Source organism: Acanthisitta chloris, unplaced genomic scaffold, assembly GCF_000695815.1.
Source record: "Acanthisitta chloris isolate BGI_N310 unplaced genomic scaffold, ASM69581v1 scaffold1858, whole genome shotgun sequence".
Taxonomy (NCBI): Eukaryota; Metazoa; Chordata; class Aves; order Passeriformes; family Acanthisittidae; genus Acanthisitta; species Acanthisitta chloris.
In genome coordinates this window covers 1-13,333 of record NW_008687375.1, presented here as the reverse complement: position 1 = coordinate 13,333, position 13,333 = coordinate 1, and the positions used below count along the sequence as shown (strand labels likewise).

The 13,333-nt window shown below is 47.4% G+C and overlaps 1 protein-coding gene across 1 annotated transcript; it reads right to left on the bottom strand.

Annotated features, from left to right (window-relative positions):
* Positions 1-9,766: 9,766 nt before the first annotated feature.
* LOC103807795 (protein FAM72A-like) lies at positions 9,767-13,056 on the bottom strand. The gene is made up of 4 exons (XM_009080541.1): positions 12,905-13,056; positions 12,075-12,152; positions 10,743-10,867; positions 9,767-9,861 (listed from the first exon to the last, which is right to left on the bottom strand). Exons 1-4 carry the CDS (start codon positions 13,054-13,056, stop codon positions 9,767-9,769), a joined length of 450 nt encoding a protein of 149 aa, XP_009078789.1.
* Positions 13,057-13,333: the final 277 nt, after the last annotated feature.

Below are 13,333 nucleotides of genomic sequence, written 5' to 3'. Positions count from 1 at the left end.
GGATGGGGCAGAGAGGGATTGGGACAGGGTACAGGCAGGGCTTGGGCCAGGGATGGATTGAGATGGGGATATGGGATCAGACAGTGCCTGGGGAGAGTGGAACAGGCAGGGCTAGGGGCAGGGAGGGATTGGGATGGAGGTATGGGCAGGGAGATTTTAGGATGGGGTATGGGCCAGTGAACATCACTCTGACAAACAGTTGGCAGCACATGACCAGGTCATTGTAAACTGCTCTACTTTGGGGTTGTTTTTTTTTTTTTCTCTTGCTTGTGTCACAATATTCAAGGGAAAAGGTGACTTTTTCCTCTTGGGGAAAGGGTAACATTTGCCTCTTGTGGGCCACAAGTGAAGCTTTGCCCTGGACAGACACTGCTCCCCCCCAGCACCACTCTGAGTTCATCTGCTCCCAGCCCATGGGGCAGTTGCCACATCCCAAATCCACCAAGTGTGTCTGGTGCCACTGGAGTCAGGATTTTGGGATAAATGAGCCTTGCCAAGGTCTCTGTCGTTGCTTTCCCACTAGTTAACTCCTGGCCAAACCCCTTGTAATGAGACATAGATCTTTGTCCCTGCCATGACATTCTTCTGGTTACACATAAGCAGCGAAACATTTTGGAACTGATGGGGAAATTTTCACCAGTTTAAAAGAGAGAGATTTGCTTGAGATTATTTCATCTGTGACATGTGAAATGTCTGGATTTTTCTCCCTGTGTCTGGCAGGATTGCTGCAGTGGGAGCATATTCATACCCTGCTCTTGCTGCTTTTCCTCAGGCTGTTTTTATCCTACCACTACTCCATCCATATAGGACTTTTTTTTCCCCCTGTTCAGACTAAGAAGAGAATAATCCCTTCCATGCCTCAGACTGTGAGGTGGGTGGGGAGGGTGATTTTTGTGGCTGACTGGGCACGATATGCAGATGCAGCCCTGATGTGTGCATTAACCATGCCCAAAAAATGCCAGCTTGATTTTTCCCCTTCTTGCCTTCCTCTGAAGCTTCTGACACAGCCTGTGGCTCCAGGAGGACACAGCATTTCCCTGGAGTCTCACTGTGGTGTTCCTTCCCCCTGCCCTGTGCCTCAGCAGTGACTCCAGGCTTGGCCCTGCATCCTGCAGAACCCATTTGGCATTCTTAGGAGAGCTGATGTTTTTGGCTGGTTGGAGCTTCTGATAAGTGTTGGCACATCTGATTTATTGTCTGACTCTGTTCCCAAGGAGACCACATATGTAGCAGCCTGAGATAAGCAGCTTATAACCTAAAGGTGAATGCCTTAAAATATCAGTGTCCCTTTCTCTCTTCCCATTGATAGTGAGCTCTTGCCTTCCCCTGCTATCTTTATTTCACTCTGTTATCAGGGAATTAAATACTCTGTGTTGTGCTGAGGAACCTTTCAGTCCTCACACTTGGCTGAAGTTATAAATTCAGTTGAATTTTCTCTTATCACTCTCCATGCAAATTGGTGGAGCATAATGCCAGGGGCTCTTATTCCATGCCCTGAAGTCAGTTATGATGCTGAGATCCAGAGCTGGGAGACACGAGATCCCCATGGGATGTGCACACAGGTATCTGCTGCACTACCCACCCTCAGCCCCTGGTTGTGTGCTTCAACCTCCTCCTGACTTGGGTGGGAGGAAGCACACATGTTCTGCTTGGGCTGTGGGACCAGCAGCTGGAGAATCCCTGGGCTGGGTTGGAAGAGACCTGAAAGATCATCTCATTCCACCTCCTGCCATGGACAGGGGCACCTTCCACCAGCCCAGGTTGTTCCAAGCCCCATCCAACCTGGCCTGGAACACTCCCAGGGATGGAGCAGCCACAGCTTCTCTGGGCAACCTGTGCCAGAGCCTCAGCACCTCCCAGGGAAGGATTTCTTGCTGTAAAGGAAGATACTGGGGTAGTCATGCACTGTAGGAATAAAGATGTGTCTCCTCAAGTGTTAACCAAGGGCTGTCTGTGGGTGAGAGGCACCAGCAGTTTGCTCTGCATGGCAATAGACCCAGATTTGGAGTGGCACAAACATGCTCTTGCCCAGCTTGGCATGCCCAGGCAGCACTTGCAGCAGAGCCAACATCTCCACCTCTCCTGAGACAGAGGGTGAGTCTTGTCAGCTCCTTAGACACCTTTTCCCCCTGAGCACATTCCAGCTGGGGTCAGGCTGGGAAGGTGTGTGCACAGCTGATGGATTCCTCCAGCTGAAGCTGTACTTTACACTTTCCCTCCCAGTGCCCTGGCACAGCCCTGACAGCAGCACAGGGCACAGCAGCCTGGGCAGGAGATGCCACGTTGGCACAGGGTCTGTGCTGGAGATGTGGCAGCACAGGGAATGTCCTGGGCCCTCCTCTCTCTGGGATGTAAAGCACTGGGTCAGGCTGTGATCCCTCCAGGAATGTTCTCCTTTCTCTTCTAGCAGTGGCCAGAGGATGATGTCAGAGCTCTGTGTGGTTTCTGGATGCTCCTCCCTAACTTTTCTTAGGCAGAGTTTTGGTTTCTGATCTGAGCAGAAAGTCCAGCAGCAGCATTTGTGAGTTCCCAGCACATTTGCCACCACATCAGCAAAAGAAAGGACAGAGTTTCCTGACTTTTCTCACTCCTACCAGCAGCAGTGTCTGGGAAATAGCAATCCAACTTTGGCCTTTTGGCCAAAACCATCTCCCCTTCCATGGGCAGACAGACTCCAGGGAAGGTGAGGCTTAGGGAACAGGTCTCTGGGTCTGTGCTATGGCATCAAAGCCTGTGTTGGTGTTGAGTTTTGCTCTTCAAAGCACATTTGCAGCCAAGATAGACTTGGTTGATGTCTCTTCTTCATAGTCATTTGCAATCCAAGCTTGTTTTCAAGGAGTAAATTGGGCTAGGTGAGATTTTGTGGGAGAGAGGTGAGGTTTTTTTTCCCTAGCAGAGAAATGTTCAGACCATAATTATTGTGTCTTCTGCAACATGTATGTGCATGCAGAGACACCCAAACACAGCTGCCTTTGATCCCTGCTGGGAGGACAGAGACCAGAACATCAGTTATCCCTAGGGACAGAGCACAGGGATAACTGCACAGCCTTCCCTTGGGCTGTGGGAAACAGGTAAGGAAGAATGGGATGGGATGGGACTGTTTTGAACACTCTGCAAGGTGTGGGGAGGGGAAAGTGCTGCTGCCTTGTTGGCAGGTCTGGCAATGTACACTGCAATTAATGCCAAAGCCATCAGTGCCCACGTTGGAACCCCCTGGCAGGAGCAGGGAGAGGCTCCAGCCATGCAGGAGGAGTGGCAGGTTGTTATCAGAGCACCTGACACTGTCCTTGTTATTAAATCCTGTCATTATTTTTTTTTTTTTTGTGGTTGACTTACAGCAACTGCTGCTCAATTTGCTGAGAAGAGTTTTGTGCCATCAGAGTAGCTCAGAAGGAAGGAGAAATTCAGGTTCATGCATCACTGGAATGTTTGTATCAAATCAGAGTGGGGATGCAGTTAATAAGGGAAAAGGTTTCTTATTGTGGCCAGTGCCAGGTGCTTTTCAATCCTGATTTTCCCAGAAGGACTGGGATTAAAAAATTGGACATATTCTGCTGAATAAAGCCTCCCTGCCACTCAGGAGTGCTGCCTTCTGCTAGCAGGCAGGATGGAAACATGTATTCATCTGCATTTTAAATGCTAGGCTACAAAGGAAATCATTTACACTTTGGGTCCAATTTGAAGCAGAGCAAAATTCACTTTACACAGTGAAATTCCCATCTAACCAGGGGTCCTAAACAAAAAAAAAAAAAAAGCTAAACACGGAACAATATTGTGGAAAGTCTTGTGATGGGTTTTGCACAAGAGGAGATTGCTTAATTTTTTCCAAGCATTTTAGGCTCCCATTTAACAGGAGAGGATGCTGGGCTGAATCTGCAGGAGCTTTCCCAATCTCCCCTCAGATGTGACTCTGTTATTCCATCTGCATTTCTAACCAGATGATTCTCTGATTGGGTTGACTTCCTTGACCACCCTGTGGGGTGACTATTGCAGCTTTGCTATTCTGGAGGGCTAAAACCATCTGCTCCTCTGTGTCTGCTTGCACAGAGAGGCATCAGGAGCAGAAGTGAATTGGTCAAAGTGACTCTAAAATGGGTAAAAATTGAGTGGCTCTGGATTTTGTGTTTAGCAGAGTAGCCTGACAAGGGTTTGGCTTGAATACACATGTTGTCAAGGTGCATTCTCAGCCCTGTTTGGGGCATTAGACCCATCTAGGTTGTCTTCCAGTGCTGTTGGGTCTGTAGCTCACCCACTGTGTGTTCAATCCAGGCCAAGGGCCACTGGCACTCCACACATGGAAGCAGCTTGTGGCACATTCCCTTCCTGTCCTTCCCTTGCCAATGTTGCCTGAGAGAGCTCTCTGGGACTGTTCTACAGGCACAGCAGGAGCCACAGAGCACATTTGTTCTCGGGGATGCTTTGCTAGTCACAGAATTAAATATGCACTTGAGCTTTTCAAAATGAAGACAAACACAATGGGAATAGAGGAAGAGCTGCTGGAGAAGCCTCCAAAGGGTGTGTGAGCTGTGTATTCCTGGTTTTCTTGTCCTTTGCTCTCTGGCCACTGTGGTGCTGGCTCAGAGGCTAAGCAAAACCAGGGGAATTTCTCTTCAATCTAGTTCTTTTCAGCTTCCTTGTGTGAGGAACTGTTGGATGTACCCAGGAGACACAGGACCTGCTTCTCCTTGGGGGACTGAGGCTGAGACCCCCAAACACCTGTATTTTTAGTGTCCTCTCCCTGCTAGTGGAAATTTCCCTTTCCAAACCAGGCCATATGCTGCAGAGGGATGAACTAATCAGCTTCTGGCATGGCACAGCAGGAAAGGATCCCAGTGTGGCTGCAGTTATGGTGGAGAGATACTGGGTTAGCTTTAATTAGCACTTTCCTCCAGGAAAAGAAGTGTAGTCAGAGCAATGCACAAGATCAAGTCTCTTTTATCAGCCTCCTTTCTCCCTCCCTGCCTGCACAAACTTCTCCACACGCTGACATGCAGATGGCAGAGCCTGGGAGTGCTATGGTGCTAATTTCCCTTGTGTGGCATTACCCTGAGACATCAAGCTGTCAGTGTTCAGATCACATAAGAAGTGAAGCACCAGAGATTTTTTTTTATTTTTTTTGCTTTGGCTTCTATTTGACCAGCTTTGTTCCCTGTTGGGTCTTTTTTTTTTTTTTTTTTTTTCTCCCCCTCTTTGCTGTCCAAAACGTGAGGCCTCCCCTGTAATGGGAAATCAATAGAGTGCAGCTCACTTGGTTAAGCTCGTGTCACACATTCAGGATGACAAGAGACACTGCAGACAGCAAAGCAGCTAAAATGCCCCTCTGGCTAATAACTGCTTGGAAATGCTGATGCTTGCTCAGAGAATAGTGTGGTTGGTGTTTTCCTGGGATTTGGGGCAGTGCATCAACAGCTTGGAGGGGATTTCACAGGAGGTGGTCAAGGCAGGAAGGTTGTGCTGCTCTCTGGTTGCTCCATGGATTGAAGAGCACATCTCTGGTCTATCAGTGCTGTATCTGCACAGGTTTGGGCTAACCTTGATTTTGTAGGCTTTGTGTGGGTATTTGGCTAGAGGCCACAGCCACTGTGGCAATAATCTCGTGGCAATCCTGAAGCACTGGCAGAGAGAAGGAGCTTTGCTTTGGGTATGAGATGATTTAAGTAAAAAATGAGGCAGTTGGAGCTGGATGATCTCGAAGTTCCCTTCCAATCCAAACCATTCTGTGATTCTCTGTGCTGTCAGAGCTGACTCTATTCATAGACTTGCAAATGCCTGTTGGAATAGGAAGAAGTGATCCAGAGCTGCAGCAACAACCACAGCTCAGTTGTTTCTTGGAAGGAAGGAAGGAATCTCCTCTTCATGTTCAGGCAGTTTGGGCTTCCCCTCTGCTCTCTGACAGCCACTGGTGCCCATTCCTCACCCTCCTTGGCTCTCCTGTTTGCACAGTGAGTCCTCTCAGCCTCCAAGTCACTGTGCTCACACCATTTCTTGCACAACAGCCTCGTGGTGGTTGTACTACAGGCCTGGAGACACTCCCTGAATCCAAACAGCAGCACCCAAAGGTTGTTTGCTTGGCACACACTCCGTTCCTTGGGAGATGCTTTAGGAAACCACATGGGCTGCAAACTGCATGAAACAGGGAGCAATGACCTCTGATGGCAAAGCCATGGGGTGATTTCTAATCAATGCCCATTTCACTTCCCCCTCAGAAGCATGTCAGCTCCTCATGCCAGAGAGGAGAGCAGAAAATAAACCACAGCTCAGGAGTTTCTGTCTCTTCTCACAGGATTCTTCCTCCAATTCCAAGCCTGATGCTCCAAGTTGTGTCCTAGGAGAGGTGACCCCATCTGTCATCTGCTGCAAGTGGCTGAGCTGCATTCCAGGCTGTGTCAGAAGAGAGAGAGATTCTTTCAAGCTGAACCTCCCTGGGTAATCAGCATATTGGTTTGTAGTGATAGAAATCACACAGTGAATTTCATTAGAGGCTGATGCTGACGCTGGTCCTCGCTGCACTCTCTGCTTGGCAGCTGCTTTGCATCCTAGGCTTGGCTGCAGTTCAGTGGTAAAAGAATTCCTAACTGTTTGCCATTGTTGAGCACTTTGGGATGAATGGTGTTAGGTAAATGTAAGGGGGTGATTAGGTATTAGGCTGAGCTGGAATAAGGAAGAATATTTAAATGGGGTTTGGGTTTTTTTTCCTAGAAAATCTTCTTTAATATGGAGGTATATGAATTTATCACTGTCTTGCTGTGACTTTCCCCTACCCCTCCAGCTAGTTCTGTGCATTGCAGGGAGGAAAAATGGTTGGGCATTCATAGCAGAGTGATTACACAGCTCCCTGGGACTTAAAAATCCCATCAGAGCTATTTAGCCTCAGTGGCTTTTGGAATTCTACCTTCAAATGTTTTCATACAAACAAGTCTGTGACCCTGAACCTATAAATCTGTGTTGCACAACCTCTTGTAGCTGCTGGGCTCAGGCCTGGGTGGTGGGGTGACCCAGGAGCACCAGTGGCAGAGCCAATCCATGGGCACTGAGCTGGAGGGATCAGCTCCAGGGAGCTCTGGGTGTCAGGAAACTTTGGAGTCTTGCAGAAGACTTTGAGTGTCTAAGACCCTTTGCCCTATGTCAGTCCCTTCTAAACCAACCCAGATCTGAGGAGAGGCACTAAAGTTCTTGAATCACTTGCCTTGGGTGCCTTGATGAGCAGAAGGAAAAGCCTTAGGACACAGTTCTTGTTTTCCAGCCTTGTGACTTCAGTGCACAGCGTAGATCTCCTAAAATTGCACTGTAAAATCCTTACCAAAAGGGGCAAGAGCTGCTCAGCTTCTCCCAGAGCAGCTTGACCATGGATCTGAGCCTGCTGGTGGATTCATGCTGGACATTACCTGCCTTGGACTATTATTGTATCAGATAATTTGCAACCATCACTGTCTAAATGGTTCACAGCAGATTGCAGAGTTGGGCTACAACAGGTACAACAGAACTCAGAGAAAACAAAGCAGAGACCTGAGCTGTTTTATTTCAAACACAGCTTTGGGAGGGGTGAAGTCCTTGGGAGTGTTTCAAGCAACCCTGATCTGGCTTTGTGCCAGTTGTTTAGTGTTAGGTCTATTTATCTACCTGGAAACAATTTCCCTGCACAGGATGAACCTTGGCCACTTAAGCCAAAACATGAGGGCTCTGAATAAGCTTCAGTGGCTTCACCAGAAACTCTTTAGTCAGTTCTGCTTCTAATTCCAGCTGGAAAGAAGTAACTTTAGACATGACTAGTTGGTTTGGTGGCATTGATGGCAGGATGTTTGCTTACCTTGTGTGCAATACCTACAACTTCTCTATTGCCAACACAAAAAGGACTGAACTGACTTCAAATCTGGCTCCTTTCAAGGTGTTGAGGTGAACTAGCTCCAACAGGTCTGTAATTAAAGCAGTTCATAGTAGAACTTCCAGTTCTCTGTGTACACATGGGCAGCAAAAACAGAGCTGTGGGTTTGATGGGAAGGAATTGGTCTTCTTCTCCCCTGTGAGAGATGAGCTCTGCAGTCAGCTCTGCCCCTGGCACACGATGGACTTGGAGTTAAAAAGGTTATAAATGACAAGGGTGGAACTTGCCACCAGCAGAATTAGGTTTGAACTTCTTGTGTTACTGATGCAAAAACAATCAGATGTATTTTTAGCTCAGGAATTCTGCTGGAAAAATTTCTGAGCTGTCACCTTGGCAGCTTAACACTGGAGTCACCACGTGATCAGGTTCATGCAGCACAGAAAAAGTGGCAAAAAAAGGGAATATTTGATTACAGAAGAATTAACTGACTCAGCAGCTTTAAGTCTGAGACACTCTCAGGTTTAGCAGCCTAAAAAAGAGATGATGTTCTCTTTTTGGAGGGGTCTCTGAACCCAAATCTTAGTACTAAGACCTTAATTATTCCATTAGTTTAATCCAAGCTGCTATTTCCTTGTTTTGATTATCTGCTCTCATTACACATCCATATTTATTACAGCCCTGAAGACTTTGTGTTCCAAAGCTTTTATTGGCTGAGCAGACACAACACAGAAAGCCAAAATGAGACACACACATCCATACAGACACCAATATGCATTTAGACAATGCAGAAGAGGTAGTACCATTAATTAAGAGATGCACAAGATGCAGGAAAAACACCAAGACAATTCAGCTCTGCCTTTGGTGCATCTCTCCCAAGTATCACAGGAGATACAGGATGATCCATTCAGCATCAATCCACGCTGAAAAGTGTCCTCTGTTCCCTTATATGATTTTACCTTGAATTTTCTCTCAGTGTCCCTTCAGGTGAGGAGTTGTAGGGGACAGAACTCAGCTCAGAAATGAAATGGTTGCAATAACTCAGAGAATGAGCTTTGGGTCCATTAGTGACAGGAATGAGATTGAGCCTCAGGATTTAAGGCTTAGCCTGAACACCAAATATTTAACCTGATCTCCTTTTTCTGTCTCTAAAAAGACCCAGTGGCACTGCTGAGTTGTGTTTTAGAGGGATGTCTGTCCCATAAAGGGCCAAAAGAACATGTAAAACTGGATGGGTTGTACTGTTAACCCAAGGAAAAACTCCAGTGTGGCCTTGGAGTTCTGTCAGACATTAGGAAATGGCAGAATTTGGGTTTTATCAGGGGGAAAAAGATGATCTCTACAGAGAAAGTATTGAGAGAGAAAGATGAAAGGCTCTAAGGCTTTCACATTTGGAGCATCCTGGGCTGCTTCAGGTGCCCAGAGAAGAAGCTGCTAAGAGCAGGAGAGACAGATCAAGGCACCAAAACCCTAAGCCACTTACTCAGCATCTCTGTGTGCTCAGGGTAGAGGCTCTGGGCCATGAGCTCCCTGACCACACCAGCTGAGCTCTTCCAGAGCTCTATGAGCCTGAGAATTCCCCAAGATTTTGAAAGAGAAAGATTTGCTCTGTGCAAAGTGCTTTAGGAAAGAAGAGAAAATACAGTGAAGAAAGAGAATCAGCTTAAGTACGAAAAGCAAACCAGACCCAGAGCTCAGTAAATGTTCTGTTTGCATTCTCAGATCTGATCAAGGTGGATCTCTGCTCAGGAGATACACACTAAGCAGATTCAAGAGTCCAAGCAAGGCTGCAGTGAAAGAGGAGGATGATACATTCCTTTTTTTTTGGGATGATTTTCCAGATTTCCTGGTTTCTTCTGCTGTTTAAGCTTTGATGGGCCATCAGGAAAAAAAACTCCAGACCAAACAGCAAGGCAAGAAGTCCAGGGAAGGTATTGCAGGTACCATCTACCTGATGTACTCCTCCTCAGAGATGCAGGATGGATCTTCCTCTGTGCTTTCCTCCAAATCTGGCAGGTTGCCCCAGAGCAATACATTCACACCTGGTGGAAGAGAGACAAAGGAGGGGAAAAATAGAAGATATTTTTGGACTGTGACCTTATTTTTTTGGTTGCACAACTATCTATTTTCAGAGCAAATAATCATTGCCAAACCGGCTAAGTCACGTTCAAGGTAAATATACCAAACCTATTTTCTCTTCTTCTCCCAAGATTTTGGGCTTCTTGTTGTTGTTTACAGCCCAATTCAAAGCCTAACTCCCTGCCCACAGAGGTATTTATGTAACTAATTCATGCACTATTGATAATCCCCTCCTGGCTGGTTCCTTTTGAAATGCATTGATCTGAGCCACAGGTGACACTGAAAGGTTTAGACAGTGAGTTCCTCCCATCTGCAAGGAGGAGAAGTGATTTGTCAGAAGATTCTGCATTCCTGAGGGCTCCAGGCAAACCCTGCCAGACACTTGGCACCTAACCAAAGCTCAGCTGAAGAAGCTGCTAGCAGGAGCTGGAACTTCAGCTAATGAGGACTCAGTTAGAGAGGGTCAAAGTGACAACATGACTCACCCAAAAACCAGAATGCCCCTTGGACAGCTGCCTAACAGCCCAGGAAAAAGCCATCCCTGCTGCTATAAATAGCAGCTGGTGGCTGTGTTTATGCTGGTTAGAGTATTGCTGAGGAAAACCCTGACTTGTGTCCACAGAAGGGGTGGGTGAAGTTTCTTGCTGAAGATCAATTTTCACTTAGATCTCCATTTCCAGCTACAACTCTCTCCCTCGAGCAGTTTGCAATGCAGTAACACTTCCTTCCACCTCCATATGTTCCACTCCTTCCATATGCTTGAACTAGCTTGAGCTGCCTTGGTAGAATCAGGGCTTGGAATTTAGGATTTTAGGGAAGAGAAGGGAGTAAATGTGTTCCTTACCAGAAGGGTCAAGTCTGTTGATGCCAAAGACTGCTTGGCTATGGAACATCCAGAAGTGGCCATTATTGCAGGAGAGCAGACAAGGTTTGCAGGGAGAAATCACATGATAACCTACAACATTACCACTGGAAAGACAAGTGAAATCATGAATGACACAAACTCCTGATGGGCAGAAAGATGTTGGTGACTTTTTCTAGCTCAAACCAATAGCCACAGCACCACATTGTGTAATGCTCCTGTTTGGTGAAGGGAACAGAGTTAAAGTGTCTTAAATATTTAGGGAACATCTGGCAGGAGTTAGAGAATATCTGAGTGTTAGATCTTTGGCACTGAGAGCCATTTAGTAACCTAAATTGTGTAATCCAGATTAGTTTACATACCAACAAATGGTGCTGCATTTTTTTAACCACATTATTTGGGAAGCTCAGTGATTCCACTGGGAGTTCAGCACACACAAAATCCACCTGTGGATGGGAGAGTGTTGGTAGTGGGAGGAATGAGAATCATGGAATGGTTTGGGTTGGAAGGACCTTAAAATTCATCTTCCACTCCCTGCCATGGTCAGAAACACCTTCCACCAGCCCAGGTTGCTCCTAGCCCTGTCCAACCTGACCTTGGACATATCCAGGGATGGAGCAGCCACAGCTTCTCTGGGCAACCTGTGCTAGGATATCAAAGCCTGATCAACTCTTCTAGAACACAACCCAGAACAACCATTCTTCTACCTTCCTATGCTCTGGTGAGACATTTCTCTTTCTCTACTTCTATCCAAAAACTAACAGACTCTATTCCTATCACAACCTCCCACTGGTTCAGCCTGAACAATGCAAAGATCTTGACTATGAAGCTGCAAGGATCAGCTCCAATAACTGTGAGCTATTTGAGAGTTGTTGTTTTTCCTCTTAAATATCAGGCATTAATAAGGAGGATAAAAGAACTCCAAGAACTTTAGTGCCAGCATGTTCCATCTGCTCACAACAACTCGATCTGCCAAGAGGATGTTCTATTAATTAGAATATGAGTAACTACTTCTTACTGGGGCCTTATTCACACAATTATCTCAGTGTTGAGGCAGACATTTAATCAGGCAGGTGGCACAGAAGCTTTCCCATAGACTCAGACTCCTGACAAGGTTGTCACATTTTCACTGGGGACTCGCACAGAAATAGACTTGCAGCCATGCCCAGGAGTATGGGCTGAGTCTCTATCAAGCAGCACTAAATTTGCAATCAGGAATGCAATCTGTTCACTCATCCCTTAACTCTAGCACTGCAGGAGTCGACAGTGAGGAGGTTAAACAGCTTTTTGGTGTGTCAGGGATTGTGTTCTCACCACTTCAAACACGCAATGTTCTTCAGTTTGCACTTGCAGATTTCGGTGAAATAGCAACTTCCAATGAAATCAACAGTCCTGGAGGGGAAGAAAGGAAAATGTAGAAGTTTAGAGGTGGCTGTGATTATAACTAGTGTTTTTATAGTACAGATCTGAAGTCACAACAAAGTGATGTTGCCTTTAGTTCTGTGTTAAGAGACCACAGGATTCTATTTTCCTATCAACCACCAGCCACACTCATATGGAAACAACAAGAGACACACGTGACAGTGCATGAAGAGCAAAAGTCCTCTCAAAATAGCCCAAAAAGCAGAGCTGCTCTTGGTACTGAGCCTTGCAGGCTCAGCCTGTGTGACACTGTCAGTCAGAAACCTGATGAGCCATTGTCCCAACAAATCCCAGCTAGGATCCAGAGCAATCCCTTCCAGGCTGGGACGTTTAAAACCAAACCTGTGATTTCTTATCTCTTTTTTCCAGCCCATACTTTCTGCTTACCATGTTCTTTCACAATCTGATTTCCTTAGCATTCAAATGTTGTTATGGGAAAGTCCTTCTCCGTGGAGGAGAAGCAGTGACAGATCAGGTTTGGTCTGTTTACAGGTTTTATTCCAAATTCTAATCTCTGCTTGGGGAAGGAGCTGGAGGAGCTCCCTGTGCCTCCATCCTCCGCGGGAACGGATTGAGTTGCAGTTTGGATTTGCCCCGGGGGAGGATGGAATGCCGCGTGGGGCCGGGATGGAGGCAGAGGTGGAACCGGGCGCTGTTTTCCCGGTGACAGCGGTTTGAAGCGATGGTTCTGTGCCCCCCGGGATTCTCCCAGCCGCGCTTACCCCGAGGGTGGGATGTCGGTGGAGTAGAGGTCGGTGTCGGTGTCCGCCAGCAGCACTGCCTGCATGCCCCGCGAGCTCAGCACCTGCCGGCAGAAGCGGCAGCACAGCACGGTGACACACCTGTCCTCGAAGGTGCAGGAGGGGGAGGACATGGCGAGTGGACGCTCCCGGTCCCGGTCCCTGTCCTGGTGCTGTCCCGGTCTCTGTCCCGGTGCTGTCCCGATCCAGGTGCTGTCGCTGTCCCGATCCCGGTCCCGGTCCTGTCCCGGTCCCTGTTCCAGTGCTGGCCCGGTGCTGTCCCGATCCCGATCCGGATCCGGATCCCGGTCCCTGTTCCCGGTGCTGTCCCGCTCCAAGTGCTGTCACTGTCCCGATCCGGATCCCGACCCGGATCCCAATCCCAATCCCGATCCCGGTCCTGTCCGGGTG